Source organism: Thalassophryne amazonica, chromosome 7 (assembly GCF_902500255.1).
Source record: "Thalassophryne amazonica chromosome 7, fThaAma1.1, whole genome shotgun sequence".
Lineage (NCBI taxonomy): Eukaryota > Metazoa > Chordata > Actinopteri > Batrachoidiformes > Batrachoididae > Thalassophryne > Thalassophryne amazonica.
Window position 1 is genome coordinate 21166377 of NC_047109.1, and position 22277 is coordinate 21188653.

At 46.1% G+C, this 22277-nt stretch overlaps 1 protein-coding gene across 1 annotated transcript in view; it reads left to right on the plus strand.

Moving 5' to 3' along the window:
- The window catches only part of LOC117513205 (blood vessel epicardial substance-like), a 31271-nt gene extending 11387 nt beyond the window's left edge, over window positions 1–19884 (plus strand). The window contains exons 4-6 of the mRNA XM_034173501.1: window positions 7266–7433; window positions 9805–9946; window positions 19747–19884. Coding sequence (XP_034029392.1) covers window positions 7266–7433; window positions 9805–9946; window positions 19747–19874 — 438 coding nt within the window. The 3' untranslated portion in view covers window positions 19875–19884. The remainder of the gene's footprint in view (window positions 1–7265; window positions 7434–9804; window positions 9947–19746) is intronic.
- Window positions 19885–22277: the final 2393 nt, after the last annotated feature.

Sequence of the window (22277 nt, forward strand, 5' to 3'; positions counted from 1 at the left end):
TTTAAGGACCGAGCAGAAGTTCTCCTAAACCGCAGGGTGGAGGCTCTCGCCGCACAAGTGGAAGCGCGCCCCCCGGGCGCCGCTGCGGCTCTCCCTCCCGTGGATCCTGCGCGTGATAGTGACGTTCCTCTGGTCCGTTCAACGGCCCCCTTCCCTCCGTCCCCAGAAGCATACATAAGCCCTCCAGAACCGTACGGAGGCTGTTGTGGAGACGTGCGTGGATTTTTTGATGCAGTGTTCGCTCGTCTTCGCACAGCGTCCCGTGATGTACGCGACTGACGCTAGCAAAGTAGCTTATGTAATAAACCTGCTTCGCGGGGAGGCACGCGCTTGGGCTACAGCGCTCTGGGAGCAGAACTCACGGCTCCTTCACACGTACGATGGGTTTGTGCGGGAGCTCAGAACAGTGTTCCGACCATCCCAATAGAGGAGAGACCGCTTCAAACCGCGCTACTGTCAATAAGACAGGGGCGTCGGAGCGTAGCTGCCTATGCAGTCGCCTTCCGCATCGCGGCGGCGAGATCCGGCTGGAATAGCACTGCCCTCCGCGCCGCCTTTGTAAACGGACTGTCACTGGTCCTAAAAGAGCATCTGGTGGCGAAGGACGAACCGCGGGATTTAGATGGGCTCATCGATCTGGTTATACGACTTGACAACCGGTTAGAAGAACGCCGTCGGGAACGAGGCGAAGGGCGTGGTCAGGCACGCGTCGTCCCTCTCCCTTCCGGTTCCGACCGAGCTCCGCCCTCCCCCACGCTCCTCTGTTCCTGCGCTCCGTGCACCTACGGCTCCCCTGCTGACGAAGCTATGACACGAGCAGGGCAACATTTAGGGCACCTGGAGCACAAAGGAGGCGGGTCTACGGAGCTTGTTTGTTTGTGGCTCGAGTGAGCATCTTGCAAGGCGACTGCCCCGAGCGGTTAAACTCCAACGCCCCGCCCCTAGAGACTGGGCCAGGGGTGGGCCAAAACATCACGTGGGACACACCACATTGCCACACGACTCCCAGTCACGATCCTGTATGAGGATTTAACCCTGAAGGCCCCAGCACTGGTGGACACGGGCTCTGAGGGAATCTGCTAGATAGCAGATGGGCCAGGGGAGATTGGGCTCCCTCTGGTGGCTCTTACCTCGCCTGTACAGGTTCGGGCACTAGATGGCTCCCTACTCCCACCAATCACGCATAGACACCTCCAGTAACTCTGGTGGTGTCAGGTAACCACCGGGAGGTGATCGAGCTCTTGTGACTCAGGCCACCTCCCGAGTGGTTCTGGGGTTTTCCCTGGATGCTAAAGCACAATCCCCGGATCGATTGGCCGTCCGGGGTAGTGGTACAGTGGAGCAAAAACCTGCCATCGGGAGTGTCTAGGTTCCTCGTTTCCTCCCAGCTCCCACGCTAAGGAGGAGGTCCGAGTCCCGCCCAATCTGAAGGCGGGTGCCAGGCGGAGTACCATGACCTCGCTGACGTGTTCAGCAAGGATCTGGCTCTCACGCTTCCTCCCCACCGCCCGTATGATTGTGCCATTGATTTGGTTCCAGCATGAGTTCCCGTTCCAGTAGGCTGTACAACCTCTCACGGCCGGAACGCGAATCAATGGAGACCTACATCCGGGACTCATTAGCCGCCGGGTTGATCCGGAATTCCACCTCTCCGATGGGTGCGGGTTTCTTTTTTGTGGGTAAAAAAGATGGCGGGCTTCGTCCATGCATTGATTACAGGGGGTTGAACGAAATCACGGTTCGCAACCGATACCCGTTTGCCCTTGTTGGATTCAGTGTTCACCCCCTTGCATGGAGCCACAATCTTCACCAAGCTTGATCTTAGGAATGCGTATCATTTGGTTCGGATCCGGAAGGAGACGAATGGAAGACGGCATTTAACACCCCGTTAGGTCATTTGAGTACCTGGTCATGCCGTTCGGTCTCACTAATGCTCCCGCGACTTTCCAAGCGTTGGTAAACGATGTCTTGCGGGACTTCCTTCACCGGTTCGTCTTCGTGTATCTAGACGATATACTCATCTTTTCCCCGGATCCTGAGATCATGTCCGGCATGTCCGTCAGGTCCTGCAGCGGTTGTTGGAGAACCGCCTGTTTGTGAAGGGCGAGAAGTGTGAATTCCACCGCACTTCTTGTCCTTCCTGGGGTTTATCATCTCCTCCGACTCCGTCGCCCCTGATCCGGCCAAGGTTGCGGCGGTGAGAGATTGGCCCCAACCCACAAGCCGTAGGAAGCTGCAACAGTTCCTCGGCTTTGCTAATTTCTACAGGAGGTTCATTAAGGGCTACAGTCAGGTAGTTAGCCCCCTGACAGCCCTGACCTCACCAAAAGTCCCCTTCACCTGGTCGGATCGGTGCAAAGCCGCGTTCAAGGAGTTGAAACGGCGCTTTTCGTCTGCACCAGAACTGGTGCAGACGAAAAGCGCCAGTTAGTGGTTGAAGTGGATGCCTCGGACTCAGGGATAGGAGCGGTGCTCTCCCAGAGCGGGAAGACCGATAAGGTTCTTCACCCGTGTGCCTATTTTTCCCGCAGGTTGACCCCCGCTGAACGGAATTATGACGTCGGCAATCGGGAACTCCTTGCTGTGAAAGAGGCCCTCGAAGAGTGGAGACATCTGTTGGAGGGAACAGCCGTGCCATTCACGGTTTTCACTGACCATCGGAACCTGGAGTATATCAGGACCGCCAAGCGCTGAACCCCAGGCAAGCCCGCTGGTCACTGTTCTTTGGCCGTTTTGACTTCGGATTACCTACCGTCCCGGGACCAAGAATCAAAGATCGGATGCATTGTCCCGGGTGCACGAAGTCGAAGTCAAAACGGAACCGTCGGATCCCCCGGATCCCATCATCCCGGAGTCCGCTATCGTGGCCGCCCTCACCTGGGACGTGGAGAAGACCGTCCGGGAGGCCCTGACCCGTGACCCGGACCCCGGAAACGGACCAAAGAACAGACTATACGTCCCACCAGAGGCTAGGGCTGCAGTCCTGGACTTCTGTCACGGTTCTAAGCTCTCCTGTCACCCTGGGGTGCAAAGGACCGTGGCAGTCGTCCGGCAACGCTTCTGGTGGGCGTCCCTGGAGGCCGACGTCCGGCACTACGTCCCGGCCTGTCCCCACCTGCGCCAGGGGCAAGGCCGACCACCGAAAGACCTCAGGGCTGCTACAGCCACTGCCCGTGCCTCATCGCCCCTGGTCCCACATCGGCTTGGACTTTGTCACGGGTCCTCCCGCCGTCCCAGGGCAACACCGTCGTCTTCACGGTAGTGGACCGTTTCTCCAAGGCGGCCCACTTCGTGGCCCTCCCGAAGCTCCCAACGGCCCAGGAGACAGCGACCTCCTGGTCCACCACGTCGTCCGCTGCATGGAATACCATCAGACATCGTTTCCGATCGCGGGTCCCCCAGTTTACCTCACACGTTTGGAGGAGCTTCTGCCGGAACTGGGGGCCCGGTCAGCCTTTCGTCCGGGTATCACCCCCAGACCAACGGGCAAGCATAGCGGGCCAACCAAGAATTGGAGCAGACACTACGCTGTGTGACAGCCGCGCACCCGACAGCCTGGAGTACCCACCTGGCCTGGATCGGAGTACGCCCACAACAGCCAAGTGTCATCCGCCACCGGCCTCTCCCCGTTGAGGTGTGCTTGGGTATCAGCCCCCTTGTTTCCGGTGGTCGAGGGAGAGGTCGGTGTGCCCTCGGTCCAGGCCCACCTACGGAAGTGCCGTCGGGTGTGGCGTGCCGCCGCTCTGCTTTGTTAAAGGCCCGGACGAGGCGAAAGAACATGCAGACCGCGCGGGCCCCGGCCCCAAGTATCGTCCTGGGCAGAAGTGGGGTTGTCCACCAAGGACATTCCCTACAAGGGGACTCCCCCAAACTCCAGACGTACATCGGTCCCTTCAGATCCTCAAAGTCATCAATCCGCCGCAGTGAGGCTCCAGCTTCCGGGCCCTCGCTGCGGATCCACCCCCGTATTTCACTGTCAGGTCAAGCCTCACACACCTCACCCCTCTGCACCCCAGGTCCGGCACCACCTCCTGCCCGGATCATCGACGGGGAACCGCTTGGACTGTGCGCCGGCTCCTCGCCGTCCGTCGAATGGGCAGGGGTTTTTCAGTACCTGGTGGATTGGGAGGGGTACGGTCCCGAGGAACGCTCCTGGTGAAGAAGGGCTTCATCCTGGACCCTGCCCTCCTGCCGACTTCTACCGTCGCCATCCGGACAAGCCCGGCCGTGCGCCAGGAGGCGCCCGTTGAGGGGGGGGTCCTGTTGTGTGGGCCGCCAGAAGAGGAGGTACTACTGCTGGCCCACCACCAACAAGAGGCGCCCTGCCTGGAGTGCGGGCTCCAGGCACCAGAGGGCGCTGCCGCCTTACGGGGCAGCCAGGGTGACAGCTGTCACCCATCAATGGACACAGCTGTTTCCACTCAGCACGGAGGTATATCAGCAGGACGGCGTCTCCACCTCAGTGCCGAGATATCGCCTTAAGATAGAGGTACAATTCTCTGCTATATCATATTGCCTTTTCTGAGCAGTTGGCAGGACAGCTGTCTACTCAAAGATAAGTACTCACCTTCCTGCAGTTTTGTGACGTGAGGTGGAGACAGCTTCTCCCTCTCTGTGTTACTGGGGCAGCCGCATCCACTCCTGTGTGTTGGTTCTCTTGCCAGCAGTACCGGATCCGACGAGCGGAGGCAGTGGCCACCGGGAATTCGGGACTTGGCGGTTCCAGTATTCCATGGTTCGGTGGCAGAGGAAACTGGGGGTTCCGGTTCGACTTGGACGGACGTCTCCTACCTTCCGAGCCTGCCCACACGACACCAGTGGAATTCGGTTTACCCCCAAATTGGTCAATGGTTGTATTGGTTGTGCACGTTCCACACAGTAAAACCTTGTTATTTACCTTCTCCATTGTCGTTTCATTTGCGCCCCCTGTTGTGGGTCCGTGTCCTACACTTTCACAACAACTATGCCAGTATAGAAAGGTATATCTAAATATCTAAAAAGGAAGAGTAAAATGGGAGAGTAGAAAAGAGAAGAGTAGAGCCACTTAGGTGCCTGGTCTTGAGAACCAGGGATGGTAGGTTAAAAAGCTTTTTTATCCCATGGGAACTCTCCCTACCCACCCAAGCAGCTCAAGAAAAGGTATATATAATATAATAAGTAATAAGACATAAGAAGGATAAGACATCACAGGAGAAGATTGTTATCAAACACAAAAAAACAGCTATTTTGTAAGCTATGATGAACGCTGCTAAGGCCGGCTAGATAAGCTAACGTTAGGTAAAACTAATTGTACCCCGCTCCTCCAATATTTACTTAAATCTAATAATATTAAAAAGGGGGAACAAGAAAAAGCGTGTAGAAATGTATATGGAGACATAAGTACATATACGAGTATATGCAGAAAAGAGAAAAACGGCGGCCGTTTTAATCACCATCATCATGTAAATGTGTTGATTTTTTTTTTTACATTAATTGATGTAAAAAGCTTACACTGCATATTTTATCCTTGAGGAAGCTGTGTGATTACTGAAGGATGTAAATAAAAAGAAAATAAATAATACCAGATTGGCCCAGTATAAGCCAAGATTTTTTTTTTCCTCAAAAATGAATCTGAAACATCCAGGGGCATCTTTTAATCACAGACTCAACTTTTGCATGTTAATTTAGATTTTTACCTGATGCCATCAAATAAGGCCACAGTCCCAGCACCAGAAAAAAAATATTAAGGGGGCGATGAGTTTATCACAGGGGGCATCACGACGCATTGGAAACGCACCGCCCTCTGCCGCACTGACAAGCGCAACCCTCAACCTATCAAATCCCTTGAACACAGACACACGCCATATCCGTTTGTTTTAAAATTAATTACTTTAGTTAATTAATTTGGTTTATTTGTTAAATACATGATATTATTGAATAACTAATATTTTGCTATATTTTCCAGTATTTCTTTTTCTTTCTTTTTTATTTTTTGATAACTCTAACACCCGAAGGGGCGGGGTTGATGACGTGAGGGGGCGTCGCCCCCAAACGTCCCCTCGTGGCGCCGGCTATGTAAGGCCTTTGGGTATTGCGAAGATTTTGTGTCTATCCATCAGAAGGTTGTCTCAAACCAGCTTGTGAAACATATCTCATAAATGATTTGAACAGCTGCCGTCGGCCTTCGGGGTTCATCATTCCACTTCCATTTATTGATGTTTTTGTTTTCAAATTCCTGTCTCATAGATCCAAACTGACTGCTACATCAGAGTCAATTTTAAACTGCATGTGTCCACAATGACCTGACCACAGGCTAAAAATATTCATTTTCCATGACGAAATGTGTATGTTTCTGACCTGGTTCTTTCTGTGCAGCGTTTGCATGTTCTCCCCGTGTTCACATGGTTCCTCTGGGTGCTCCCGTTTCATCCCACATCCAAGACATGCACTTTAGATGAATTTGTGGTAGGAGGAAGTGAGAGTGTGAATGTTTTGTTGTTCTCTATGTTTCGACCCTGCGATCGGTTGGTCTCCTGTCCAGTGTGAACCGCATGTCACACCCAGTGACCAGTGGGATAGAGTGCAGAGTGGATGGATAAAATTATACAATGATTCACTGAAAGAAGACACAGTCCTATGTTTGGTTTAAAAAAAAAATACTGGTGTGATGTGTCTCTATTCAGTGTTGCCAACTTAGTGACTTTGTTGGTATATTTAGTGAGTATTCAGACCCCTCTAGTGAGTCTTTTTCAGAAAAGCAACTAGTAACAAATCTAGTGACTGTTCCTGGTGTTAGTGGAGACATCTGGAGACTGTCCGGTGCTGCCGTGGGACTGGACCCCTCCCACATTCCAAACCACTCACAGACTGCCCAGTCCTTCCCCGGCCGTCCCTCCCAGCTCCAACCGGGGCGGGAGATGTTCACTCGTCCACTTTCAGACTGCAAATGATTTGCGCATATGTAAAGCCGCTGCTGTTAGGGTGGGATATAAATGTCAAATTTTCTTTGTCGAAATAAATCACTGCACTAAATCCACTAAAGAATAAAAACCTAAGTAACTCTGCTAGTGTCTCCACTGGGTCACTTTTACTGGTCCCAAGCCTGGATAAAGGGTAAAGGTTAGAATTGTCACATTAAAAAAAAAAAAAAGAATCAACAGACGAAAGTTCATTTGTAGTTGGCTAATTATGCAAATTAGGTGATGAAATAATTTTCTGATTTGTAGTGACTTTTAGGACAGCCCATAGCAACGTTCCGTACTGTGTCTATTTCTTTTGTTTAACAGGTGACTATCATGGCAGAAGAGAACTGTAAGTTCCTGTGCTGGTCCAGAGAGAGGCTCACCTATTTCCTGGAATCAGACACTTTCCTCAATGAGGTGTTACGATACCTCATTGGCAAAGACATTACCAACAAACTGTACTCTCTCAATGACCCCACACTCAGTGACAAGGTACGTCAGGCTCCATGAGCAGTTTGTACTATAAAGTATGTTAGGCTCTGCCAGCAGGATTGTACAACCCCAATTCCAATGAAGTTGGGACATTGTGTGAAATGTAAATAAAAACAGAATACAATGATTTGCAAATCCTCTTCAACCTATATTCAATTGAATAAATCACAAAGACAAGATATTTATTGCTCAAACTGATAAACTTTATTGTTTTTGTGCAAATATTTGCTCATTTTGAAATGGATACCTGCAACACGTTTCAAAAAAGCTGGGATGGGGCAACAAAAGACTGGGAAAGTTGATGAATGCTCAGAGAACACCTGTTTGGAACATTCCACAGGTGAACAGATTAACTGGAAACAGGTGAGTGTCATGATTGGGTATAAAAGGAGCATCCCCAAAAGGCTCAGCCATTCACAAGCACAGATGGGGTGAGGATCACCACTTTGTGAACAACTGTGTGAAAAAATAGACCAACAGCTAGGGATTTAGGGATCATCTACAGTCCATAATATAATCAGAAGATTCAGAGACTCTGGAGAACTTTCTACACGTAAGCAGCAAGGCCAAAAACCAACATTGAATCCCTATGACCTTCGATCCCTCAGGCGGCGCTGCATTAAAAACCGACATCCTTGTGTAAAGGATCTTACCGCATGGGCTCAGGAACACTTCAGAAAACCATTGTCAGTTAACACAGTTCGTCTCTACGTCTACAAGTTAAAACTCTACCATGCAAAGCGAAAGCCATACATCAACAACATCCAGAAACACCGCCGTCTTCTCTGGGCCCGGGCTCATTTGAAATGGACAGACACAAAGTGGAAAAGTGTGCTGTGGTCTGATGAGTCCACATTTCAAATTGTTTTTGTAAATCATGGACGTCGTGTCCTCCGGACAAAACAGGAAAAAGACCATCCAGATTGTTACCAGACAAAGTTCCAAAGCCAACATCTATGATGGTATGGGGGTGTGTTAGTGTCCATGCCATGGGCAACTTACATCTGTGATGACACCATCAATACTGAAAGGTACAATCAGGTTTTGGAGCAACACATGCTGCGATCCAAGCAACGTCTTTTTCAGGGACGTCCCTGCTTATTTCAGCAAGACAATGCCAAGCCACATTCTGCACATGTTACAACAGCATGGCTTCGTAGTAAAAGAGTGCGGGTACTAGACTGGCCTGCCTGCAGTCCAGACCTGTCACCTATTGAAAATGTGTGTTGCATTATGAAGCGCAAAATACAACAGAGAACCCGGACTGTTGAACAACTGAAGTCGTACATCAAGCAAGAATGGGAAAGAATTCCACCTACAAAGCTTCAACAATTAGTGTCCTCAGTTCCCAAATGCTTATTGAGTGTTGTTAGAAGGAAAGGTGATGTAACACAGTAGTAAACATACCACTGTCCCAACTTTTTTGAAATGTGTTGCAGGCATCCATTTCAAAATGAGCAAATATTTGCACAAAAACAATAAAGTTTATCAGTTTGAACATTAAATATCTTGCCTTTGTGGTGTATTCAACTGAATATAGGTTGAAGAGGATTTGCAAATCATTGTATTCTGTTTTTATTTACATTTTAGACAATGTCCCAACTTCATTGGAACTGGGGTTGTACTATAAAATATGTGAGGCTCTGCATGCAGGTTTTCCTGTAAAGTATGTTAGGCTCTGCAAGCAGGTTTTACAATAAAGTGTGGTTATACTATAACTTATCCCTTATCGGTCCTTCAGAGCGGCGGTTGTTTTTGAGGGTGTTTTATCGGGAAAAAGAACAGTGGGTCTGTAATCAACTGCTTCTATAATGACTCCGCTTTGAAGCTTGAAACGATGTGGCAGTGCTCTGATCCGCTGCTTTGTTGGGTCATTGCCTCGCTGCTTTTCAGAAGCGGCAACTCCGCTTCTTACCCCCCTCTCAAAGCCATTTAATTTAAAAATGTCAATCGTGAGTCACTTTTGTGCGGATTAAAGTCACTACCTGGAACTCTTGTCTTGTACTATAAAATATGTTAGGCTCTGCATGTAGGGTAGTCTATAAAGTATGTTAGGCTCTGTGAGCAGATTATACTGTAAAGTATTTTATGCTCCACTAGCAGGCTGTACTATAAAGTGCGCATTAGGCTCTGCGAGCAGATTATACTGTAAAGTATTTTATGCTCTGCTGGCAGGCTGTACAATAAAGAACGCGTTTGGCTCGGTGAGCAGGTTTTACTGTAAAGTAAATAGTTGTGGTAAATTTAAGCTGAGGTACAGTATTCCAGCAGTCTGAATTACTTCTTATTGGCCCACCAACATAGTAGTGCATGAATGCAATAAGTACTGTCAAACATGCTGCTGATGCAGCTGTTGGTGGATGTGTTGTAGGCCGCAAAGAAGCTGGACCGCCAGCCCAGTCTGTGCTCACAGCTCTCCATGATGCAGATGAGGAAAAGCATGGCGAGCACGAGTGACACTGATGATGTGCTGAACCAAATCCTACGTGGAGGATCTGCTGGCTCCTCACTCCGTAAGACACATCATCCTCAAACATATGAAGTACACGTTTCTGTTGTTCCTGGAACTAAGACAAGATGAGAAAGAATAAGAATGAGAAAGATCTTTATTAATCCCAAAGGAAATTGTTTTGCCAAAGTGCCAAACAGTAAACAAAGCTTCTTTTTTTTAACAGTGAGAACAGTTGAGTACAACATGTTTGTGCAAAATAACTGAAGAAACTTGCACAAGATGTTGAGATATTGCACATAGCGCTGAGTAACTGAAAAACTGTAATTGTTATGTATTCATCCTGCAGAAGGGAGAGGAGTAGAGTCTGACTGGCACAGATAGGAGGGACCTCCTGTGGCGTTCTGTGGAGCACCTCGGTGGCCTCAGTCTACGACTGAAGGTGGTCTGACAGGACGTCACTGTGACGTGTAGGGGGTGGGAGGTGTTGCAACAGATGGTTTATTTATCCCGTAGGAAATTCAAGTATCCTGTAGTATCAATAAAAATTCAAATACTTGTACAAATACACATGATCTGAAAGATCTGAACAGTTGTGGGCACAGCTAACCAAAAAGTTAGCTTCGATAACCATTAATCAGATAACTGAAAAGTTATCTTTTATGATGATAAACCAATAAACTGCTAAAAAATTTATCTTTATTACAGATAACTGATAACTATTAGTATTGATTTGGACGCAGATTATACTGTCGGCTTCTGATAAACCAGTTTCACTTTAAGCACTGCAGGGGCTTCTGGGTAAATTCAAGGATCACAAACACAAAGAACGCACGAAAAATAAATAAACAAAAAAATAAAACCCCAAACACTGTCATCATCTTTCAAAAGCAGTAAAACACAGTATTAGAAGTCACAGTTTATCTCGGTATTAGATACACCGTCATTTAGGAACTAAAAGCTACTGCTTTTTTCACACACTTTCAACCCTGTGGCTTAAACAACCGAAATACATCTATTATTGCATTGATTGGCAGAGTAAAATACACATAGTAAATATAAATTCTTACCTGTTAGTTTCAGTGGGATTCATCTGAATAAATAATCCACATAAAGCATCCTTTTTTAATCCAAAACAGTGTTGAAACGTGAAGAAAAGTCCCTCCCTCTGTGCACACAGAGAGCTCGTCTCCCCCACCGCGTCTTGGTGATTAAATTACAGCCACAAAGAAATAAAATAAAATAATGTTAAAATTAGTCTGTTTTGTTTTTGTGTCGAGTGGACAAGTCACTGTAACGTCCAAAGTGAATCTGAACTACACTACCCACAATGCTCCCTGCGTCGACCGGCCAGTTAGCCAGGCTGCTCAGTGGCTATAAGCACACAACAAACGGACTAAAATGTTTGATTTTAGGGTTTACAAATGTTTTTGACCGTTAAACTTTACCAGCAAAGAAAATGTTATCAGATTGAAAGTTATCGGAACTAAATTTGTCGGAAGATAATTGGTCCGATGATGGTTTTAAAACTTATCTGAAAAGCTAATCCGATAGCAAAAACATTACCTTTGATAATTATTTGCTATCAGATTAGCTGAACTCTGCCCACCACTGGATCTGAATACAGATCTTTCTTTTTGTTTACAGGCAGTTTGTGTCTATAACAAAAACAATAATTCGCTCTTAGCTTCCGATGACTAAAGTAGTGTTTGTGTTGTAAATATAGAAATGTTTTCAAATGTTTTAGGCAAAGGCTATAGAGGGTTTTCAATCATGTGACCGATTTGCTGCAGGACAGGTGCCGTCTCCATTCTGGATTACAAGGAGGCTGGTGCGTGATAGAAGAAAGGAGAGAAAGTATTTAAATCCTCGAGATAAAGCTATTTATCGTGATAGATGTGTAGCAGTTGGTTCAGTGGGTCCGTATCTTATACCAGATAGTGAATTTAGTGGTGATGTAACAAACTGGTCGACAGTGTCACACTGCGATATTGTGAACTAGGAAGCTGCCAACCATGTCAGCCTTGCCGGCTTCCTGCAGAGCATCACGGCGGAGCTCTGAAAGCGGAGGTCGTCTTGAAGTCCTGAGCGATTTCTCTCACGAGGCGCTAGAAGGGCAGCTTGCAGATCAGCAGCTCGGTGCTCGAGGACCACAATGTAAATAAGCATCCGTATTGGAAGCCTTCTTGTGTTATCCTCTGCAGTATTTTTATGTATTCTTATATAATTTTATTGCCGAATAAAATAAAATTCTGGTAGCGGCAGATCTCTCTCAGCGCCACAGTGCCGTGAGGCTTCTTCACACCGACGTTGAAGCTTCTGCAATTGTTCGCCAAATGCACGTAGCGTATCACAGCGGCCACCGCGTCGTAATCCAGAATGGGCGCGGGGCACAAAATGACGTGACCGATAAGTCACATGAAAACACTTTATATGCCCAGCCATTGGGTAGATAAGTCATACATTGAACATTATATGCACAAATGTTGGGCAGATAAATATAATGTCTTACCTTATTCACCCAACCGTTGGGCAAATAAGTCATACATTGAACGTTACATGCACAAACGTTGGGCAGATAAATATAATATCTTATTCGCCCAACCGTGATCGTGTATTTGACACGTTTTGTGCATCTAAACTATGTTTTTTATACCACTTTTAAGGCTCTATTGCAGCATATGTTTGACACATTTAACTGCGCCATCTTTAATTACTGCAAAAACACCTCAATGGATCAAAACAGACAAAACAGTTTTTAAACAAAATGCTGCTTGTTGGCTGTAAGATGGTGTTAGTTTGACACAGTTCCCTGGGTGTGATGAGCCAAACAGAACCGCTTTAGATAAGAGCTCCTCCACAGGCTGTGAACCCTCCCACAGCCGGCGAAAAAATATCTGCCTTTTTTCCCTCCTGCGTTGAAACCGAAAGTGAGCTTACAAGCGCGCTCATTGGTCGGTTGTGGTTGGGCGTATATGCTCGCATATTTACTTTATTGAACCAACGGTTGGGTGTATAGCCACTCCGAATGTTTTATTGGGTGGTACGTTCACCTCACATATGACTGTGCTCCTTAACACAGTGCCTTATGAATAAATTCAGTTTGCTCCTTCTTGCATGAAGTGATAAACACGACTTGTACTCCAGTGCGACTCATAATTGTTTTTTCCTCTTAAAGAGGCATTTTTGAACCAATGTGACTCTGGTGCGATTTACGAGGTCTGTCAATAAAGTAACGGTCCTTTTTATTTTTTTCAAAAACTATATGGATTTCATTCATATGTTTTTACGTCAGACATGCTTGAACCCTCGTGCACATGCGTGAGTTTTTCCACGCCTGTCGGTTACGTCATTCGCCTGTGAGTACACCTTGGGAAGGAGTGGTCCCGCCCCCTCGTCGGATTTTCATTGTCTGGAAATGGCGGAATGAAAAGGACTTTTTTCCATCAGAATTTATCAGAAGCTGTTAGAAACTGGCACCTGGAAACCATTCGAAAAATTTATCTAGCTTTCGGTGAAAATTTTACGGGCTTCACAGAGAATAAGGACTGTTACTACAGCTTTAAGGATGCTCGGCGCGCCGCGCTCTGAGCTGCGACGACGCGGTACAAGCCACCGGACCATTTCTAAACAGATGGCTCTGTGGATACGAGACCATCGTGTGCTCTTTCTCTGGTTATCACAAGAGCTGGACATCAGCCATTTTCCAGCAGATTTCACTTTTAACAAGAGTTTTTTCATGGAAAGCCGTGCGGAGGCTTCGCGCATAAAGACCAATTCGCTTTGGAAGCGAGACAAAGGAACACCTCCGTTTCGGCATGTCAGAAGACAAGTTTGGACATGCCTATCTCGGCTTTCAATGCTTACCAGTTCAGTAAGTATCAGAGAAATTGTGGAGAGCTGGACATGTCTTTCCATAAATAAATAAAAAGGACCGTTACTTTATTGACAGACCTCGTATACTCTGGAAAATACAGTTCCACAATCCACATGCAGAGGAGCATGTTCAGGAACAGACCCCTTTGTCTATGAATGACCTGATGTGCTGATACCATTAACACGTGAGCTGGCATCACATGTCCCTCTGTCACCAACATACTAGTCACCAGTGCACACTGAAGCGCAGGTGTCTGCGTTTCAAAAGTGATATGTGTTTTTAATTATTACGACGTGAGGAGAGCCCACTTCTCAGTGGCGTCTCGTTAGGTCATGTTCTGCATGGCACCATATGTGTTTCCCAGCTGTGCGTAGCAGTGACGCGGTGGTCCGGTGCAGCTGACTGCAGCTCACTGCTGTCCGTGCTGAGACATGGTTTGGGTGGTGCAGTTTGTTTTTATTTTTCCCCTTGTCGTCATCATTTGCAGACACGTGTGCAGCACCGTGCCTTGCACATGGTGGAGTACATGTGCCAATATGTTTCCCCCACCTTTGCATTGCACTGACGTGGCGGTCAACTGTGATGCGGAGTGCAGAAAGCTGCAGGACCGCAGCAGTGGTCATGGGCGGTGGTCAGCTCCTTCCCTGCATGATTTTGAATATCATCCAGCCTATGACGCGATGACATGTCAATTACAGTCCCCTGACAAACCCATAACTGTCGTGCTTGTGTGCGCATCACCATGTCAGTCAGCTGGCAGCACGAATGGCCCACCTGGACTCCAAGCGATTCTGGCCGACAGTGGGTCGAATGGTCATTCATCCAGCATTTAATGCCATTCGGCCACTGGTGTGAAGGCTGCCTCAATCGCGCCATTCGGCCACAGTTCGACATGACGATGATTTCATGCTGCTCCTCGGCCACTGCACGATATGTCCGACCTGTGTACGAGATGCCATTGCGACCTCATCTCGCTGCCATTCAAATGGGATTCCGTCGTGAGCGGCACACAAATATAGAGTGCGTGTGCCATGCCCAAATTAATGTGCAACTGCTGTATGAGGCGTTCGAGTGCGGCTCTGATTTCCCATGAGTGGCATTTGACTCCTCCTTCACGTGCCATTCTGCTTCAGTCATGTTATGTCTGGAGGGGCCCTAAACAAAACAGTAATAATATCACACTCATTTTGCACTCATCATAAGTTTAGAATACTGTGCCCTCCAAAAGTATTGGAACACTTGGTATTTCACACATTTAAATTTGTTTATGCCATTTCAAATACAAGAAACACAAAAAATATAAAAAATAAAAATATCTAAAATTATCTTCCTTAAACTCAAACTGAAAGCAAATCTCTACAACCTCGTATAAATTAATAAAAAATATAAAATATGGCTTCCCGATTAAGTGGTATAGAGGATTTTTAAATTAAATTATAAAGAAAATTAAAAAGAAGACCTGAATGTTCACCTAAAAGTTACCAGAAAGTACATCTGAGATGCAAGCCTAGATTTGAAACTTTTTTATTTCTTCATAATTGATGTAAATAAAGTCCAAGACATATTCAGTGACTTGGAAATGCTCATGTACCCATCCCCTAACTTGTCTGAAGAAGACTGGCACCAAAACTGATTATTATTTACAGGTTTTATACCAAAGCATAGAACTACGAGGTCTGTTAGAAAAGTATTGTACCTTTTTATTTTTTCAAAAACTATATGGATTTGATTCATATGTTTTTACGTCAGCCAAGCTTGAACCTTCGTGCGCATGTGTGAGTTTTTTCACGCCTGTCGGTTGCATCATTCGCCTGTGGGCAGGCTTTGAGTGAGCACTGCTCCACCCCTCTCGTCGTCGTTTCATTGCGAGGAAATGGCGGAATGATTTAGGCTTTTTTTCCATCAGAATTTTTTCAGAAACTGTTAGAGACAGGCAGCTGGAAACCATTCGAAAAATTTATCTGGCTTTCGGTGAAAATTTTACGGGCTTCACAGAGAATGAGTGTTACTACAGCTTTAAGGACGGTCCACAATGGCGCACGGCGCGCCGCGCTCCGAGCCGCCATCAAGAGGCAGAAACCAAACCACCACATCATTTCTAAACGGATCACTGTGTGGAGCCGGGACCGTTGTGTGCAATTTCTCTGGTTATCACAAGAGCTGGACATCAGCCATTTTCCAGCAGATTTCACTTTTAACAAGAGATTTTGTCATGGAAAGCCGCGCGGAGGCTTCGCGTATCACGACCAATTCGCTGATGAAGCGAGACAAAGGAACACCTCCGTTTCGGAGTGTTAGAGGACAAGTTGGGACATGCCTATCTCGGCTTTCAGTGCTTACCAGTCGAGTGAGTATAAGAGAAATTGTGGAAAGCTGGAAATGTCCCAACTTGTCCTCTGACACTCCGAAACGGAGGTGTTCCTTTGTCTCGCTTCATCAGCGAATCGGTCGTGACGCGCAAAGCCTCCGCGCGGCTTTCCATGACAAAATCTCTTGTTAAAAGTGAAATCTGCTGGAAAATGGCTGATGTCCAGCTCTTGTGATAGCCAGAGAAATTGCACACGACGGCCCCGGATCCACACAGCCATCCGTTTAGAAATGATGTGGTGGTTTCTGCCTCTCGATGGCGGCTCGGAGCACGGCGCGCCGTGCGCCATTGTGGGCCGTCCTTAAAGCTGTAGTAACACTCCTTATTCTCTGTGAAGCCCATAAAATTTTCACCGAAAGCCAGATAAATTTTTCGAATGGTTTCCAGCTGCCTGTCTCTAACAGTTACTGAAAAAATTCTGATGGAAAAAAAGCCTAAATCATTCCGCCATTTCCTCGCAATGAAACAATGACGAGAGGGGTGGAGCAGTGCTCACTCAAAGCCTGCCCACAGGCGAATGACGCAACCGACAGGCGTGGAAAAACTCACACATGCGCACGAAGGTTCAAGCTTGGCTGACGTAAAAACATATGAATCAAATCCATATAGTTTTTGAAAAAAATAAAAAGGTACGATACTTTTCTAACAGACCTCGTACTTATTAGAGGTGGGCGATACTGGGAATTTTAGTATTGATCCGATACCAAGTAAATACGGCCCAGTATCACCGATATCGATACCGATACCAATATGTTTTCATATTTAAGCTTCATAGATCCAAAGGATCCAAAAGACTTAGGATAGAATTTCGCCAAACATTGTACGTGACAACAAAATACTTTATTTATCACAATCAACATTTGTTTAAAAAATATCACTCAACACAACTGAAAACAAAATCTCCTGAGGTAGAGGGCTGACTTGAGGAGAGTGCTGAGTGGGCGGGCCAGGCTGAGCCTACTTGCATGGCTGTTGACTGGCACCGCTGAGCCACGTGATCATGCAACAACAAAAGACCAGAGGGGGGAGGGTGTGCTGCTCTGTGTTGTGTGACACAGCGCAGCGCTGCTCTTACAGACAGAGAGTAGACTTTGATAAATCTGGGTGCACAGCAGTCAGTGTGTGTGGGAGAGAAAAAAGCTTGTGTTGATCTTTTTACATGAGGATCGTTCAATATCAATACCAGCATTGGTATTGATATTATCGATATTAGGATCGATCTGCCCACCTCTACTACTTATGCAACCCATCGTCTTGGCTTTTATATTTTTAATTAATTTATATCAAGTTGTAGAGATTTGCTTTCAGTTTGAGTTTAAGGAAGTTAATTTTAGATTTTTATTTTTTTTTAAATGGCATAAACGCATTAAAATGTGTGAAATACCAAGTCTTCCAATACTTTTGAGAGCAACTGAGTCACACCCAGGGGCAGGCGTATTTTAAGTGCATCGTCCTAGTGTCAGTCAGAGAGCAAAATTAAGAGGTTATTTAAAAAGTACTTCCAGTCCTTATTGGATGTGTTAAACTAAACATATTCTTCTAGGTCATCTTTCTTCAAATAACTGTCTTTACTTCTAAAAGACCCAACTTGTAGATGTTTTGTGCTGTTGAACATAACTGCTGAGAAACAGTCATTAAATAAGGTGTTACTGTTTCGGTCACGGGCAGCACGGTGGCTTAGTGGTTAGCACTGTTGCCTCACAGCGAGAAGGTCATGGGTTCAGTTCCCGTGGCCTTTCTGTGTGGAGTTTGCATGTTCTCCCCGTGTTTGCGTGGGTTTACTCCAGGTGCTCCGGTTTCCTCCCACATCCAAAGACATGCAGGTTAGGTGGATTGGAATCTTTAAAATTGTCCTTAGGTGTGCGTGTGGGTGTGTCTGTTTGTTTGTCTATTTGTGGCCCTGCGACAGACTGGCGTCCTGTCCTAGGTGTACCCCGCCTCACGCCCTATGACTGCTGGGATAGGCTCCAGCCCCCCGCGACCCTTAATTGGACTAAGCGGTAGAAGATGGATGGATGGATGGATGTTTCGGTCACCACTCTCACAACACAACAGCACCGTGGTGAAGTCCAGAGGTTTTATACAGAACAGAGGAGGAAAAAGTAGCTATATTTCATTTAGCCTGTGCATCTTCACGTTATACTTTATAAAGCCAACAGAGCACCCCTTACCAAAAAGTAGTACATACAAGTATGTTTCAAGTATACTTCCAGTTTACTTTTTATATACTTATCAGTACTATTTTTTGGTAAGGGACGATCTGCTAGCTGTCTACTAGTTTCATTAATCTAACATCACTGCAGAAGCACTTACATATAAAGCAACCCGAATTAAAGAAAGGAGAAATGCCTCTTTTAACAACCTGGACCGTTTACTCACCGATATAACTTTGATGTCATTAGGAGTCCACGGTTTGGACGACGTGCACTGCTCAGCGCGAAGATTTTTCATTTTCTGTTAAGGTGCATTAGAACTTTTGTGCTACACAGCGCCAACGTCTGTACAGGAGGGACCTAGCAGTCAACATGTGTCACCAGTTTCAAAATGCAGCTGGCTTTTTTCAACCAGACGTGCAGTTCCATGACATCTCAATCATCTGGGTTGGCACCTGGGGTGTCAAATCAGATTTCAGGGGGTCCAGTGCCACCCCAGCGTCCCCTCTAGCTCCACCTAGACCTGGCAGTAGCCAACCCCCCACTGGAAACAAGTCCGACTTATTGCTGAGAACCTGAACATGGCTCTTGTGTTGTGAGTACAGAGATTGGTTGGCCCTGAGAAGGGACCCCCTCACTCCATACTCCCGCCGCACTTCCCATAGTACAGTATCTCCCGGGGTACCCGATTATACTCCTTCTCCAAGTCCACAAAACACATGTAGACTGGATGGGCATACTCCCAGGCCTCCTCCAGGATCCATGTGAGAGTGAAGAGCTCCACGACCAGGACAGAACCCGCATTGTTCCTCTTCAATCAGAGGTTCAACTATCAGCCGAACCCTCCTTTCCAGGACTCTGAAGTAGACTTTACCAGGGAGGCTGAGTAGTGTGATGCCCCTGTAATTGGCACACACTCTCTGTTCCCGTTTTTTTAAATATGGGGACCACCACCCCAGTTTGCCACTCCTTAGGCACCATCCCAGACCTCCACACAATGTTGAAGAGACGTCTCATCCAAGACTGTCCCTCCACACCCAGAACCTTCAGCATTTCTGGACGGATCTCATCAACCACCAGGGCTTTGCCACTGCAGAGGTGTTTAACTACCATTATTATTCTATACCTGCTTATTCCAGTTAAGGTTGTTGGGGGGGCCTGGAGGCTGTCACACTCCTGAGCATGTGGAAGCCCCCCCTTCCCCTGTGTGAAGAGATGGTGCTGTGAGTAATGGTGTGTAACATGCAGATTTTGCTGCTCTGATGCTGCACAGGGATCAAAACAGTCCTCTGTCACATTTAATTTATTTTGTTTGTAAACATTCACGTCACATTAGTTTGAATAAGCATGACGCTTTGTTTTATGCCGTGATAATTTCTGTTTTTTCTTGGTCTGCAAACAGCATTTTATAATCTTATTGCTACAGAATATTTTCATATTAATCTGATTTTTTTTTATCTTTATAGAGAAATCACCTGATACAAAGACTTCCTCGAAGATGAAACCAATAGAAGAAGTTATGGAGGATGATGTTTTTGAAAAGTCCTCCAATCCTCAACACCTTTCTACCACATCCATTGAGGATGTGCAGTGAAGAAGGAAGAACACACTGGGCCCTATCTTGATTATCTTTGGCACACAGGCTTAAGTGCATGGCAGAAGTGTATTTGGGGCATGTCCAACTCCAATGTATGATTTACAGGGTGCACAATTTTAATGCAAAGTAAATTAGGGTTTGCATAGTTGTGTTCAAAATAACAGCAGTGTGTTTAAAAAAGTGAGTAAAGCTCAAAATCCTTATAATATTTATTTCCATACACACGAATGCACTGGGAACACTGTCCATTCTATTCCAAATCAAAATGTGAAGAACAATTTATAAAATTTGATTTTACTTTACAGAAAGTGAAGAAAAAGGAATAGTAGACTGTTTAAGAAAAAAGCAGTGTCTGCATTTTTCTTTACAAACTCAAACATTCACTATATATAAAATGCTTGAAAATTTAGCTTTCCTGTGAATGATTGAACTAATATTTGGTTGTATAACCGCTGTTTCTAAGAACAGCTTCACATCTGTGTTGCATGGAGTCGACCAACGTCTGGCACCCCCTGTGAACAGGAATACTATCCCAGGATGATTTGACTACATTCCATAATTCTTCTGCATTTCAACAGCATTTTTAATGTCACCCCACCAGACGTCTATTGGATTAAGGTCCTGGGATTGGCCGCTCCATAATGTTAATCTTGTTGGTCTTGAACCAAGATGCTGCTCGAATGCTGGTGTGTTTAGGGTCATTGTCTTGTTGAAACCCCCATTTAAAGGAAATTTCCTCTTCATCATAAAGCAACATGACCTATTAAAGTATTTTGATGTGTTCACACTGAGCCGTGATCCCTGGTATGCAATATATAGGCCCAACACCTTAGTAGGAGAAAGATGCCCATATCATGAACGTTGCTTCACTATCTTGAGTGTAATGTGGCTTGAATCCAGTTTTGGAAAGTCATCTGACAAACTGTATGTGGTCCCTAGATTAAAAAATATATATATATATATCAATCAATCCACAAAATTTTGCACCATTTCTCTTTAGGCCAGTCAATATGTTGTTTGGGTCTTGTTTGCCGGTAACTGCTGGTAATCCCATACACATAAAATCCTAAAAGGATTGCCTTGCTTCAGTGAAAAGCTGGAGGTCCAACAATTTCTTACTTTAAACTCGGATAAGACCAAAATGATGGTTCTTGGTCCAGTAAGACAACGGCATCAGTTTGACCAGCAAACACTTAACGTAGGCTCACAATGACAAAGTGAGGAACCTTGGGATGATTTTTGATTCCACATTGTCCTTTGACCTACACTTTAGAGATATTACGAGGAGCTGAGAAATATAGCGAAGATGTGTCTATGGCTGATGCAGAGACCCTGATCTATGCATTTGTTTCTTCTCGACTGGACTACTGCAATGCTCTATTTTCTGGTGTACCACAGTCCAGCATTAGGGCTCTCCAGTTGGTTCAAAATGCTGCTGTCATACTCTTGACTGGAAGCTGAAGTTCAACTACATTACACCCATTTTTGCGTCTCTTCACTGACTTCCTGTCCCTGTGAGATCAGATTTTAAGGTTCTGCTATTAACTTATAAAATTATTCACAGACTACCCTACGTATGTGCTCTGCGTTCTCAGGGTGCAGGGCTACTTTGTGTGCCTAGGGTGAATAAAAAGTCTGTGGGCCACAGAGCTTTCTCTTATCATGCACCTGTTTTGTGGAATGATCTACCTACATAAATAAAACAGCCAGATTCTGTAGAAAGACTTTCAAGTCTAGACGTAAGACCCATTTATTCTCCCTCTCATAATGCTAGCATACTGGCATACTGGTACTATGCTTCCTATCCTTTAAAAGTCCTTTTATTAGCAACGGAACAGATCTCGGCCTTTATCTAAATTCGGGGTCTGTTAGTGTGTGCTCTTTTTCGCTCTGTCCAAGATACAGATGGTGTCGCATAGGATTGCAGGCTTGATGGCTACAAACCACAGTGTGCCGGAATGATCGTGAGATGCCAGGCTAGAAGCTGGTGCCACACACTGCAATCTGCATTTGGAATGGACATCATCATTGTCAACAGGCCCACTGAGGGCATGAGGAATGTTGGATGACCCCTGCCTGTGGTGCAAATGCCTGTGTGGTCTTCTCATCAATCAATCAATCAATCAATCAATTTTTTTATATAGCGCCAAATCACAACAAACAGTTGCCCCAAGGCGCTTTATATTGTAAGGCAAGGCCATACAATAATTATGTAAAACCCCAACGGTCAAAACGACCCCCTGTGAGCAAGCACTTGGCTACAGTGGGAAGGAAAAACTCCCTTTTAACAGGAAGAAACCTCCAGCAGAACCAGGCTCAGGGAGGGGCAGTCTTCTGCTGGGACTGGTTGGGGCTGAGGGAGAGAACCAAGAAAAAGACATGCTGTGGAGGGGAGCAGAG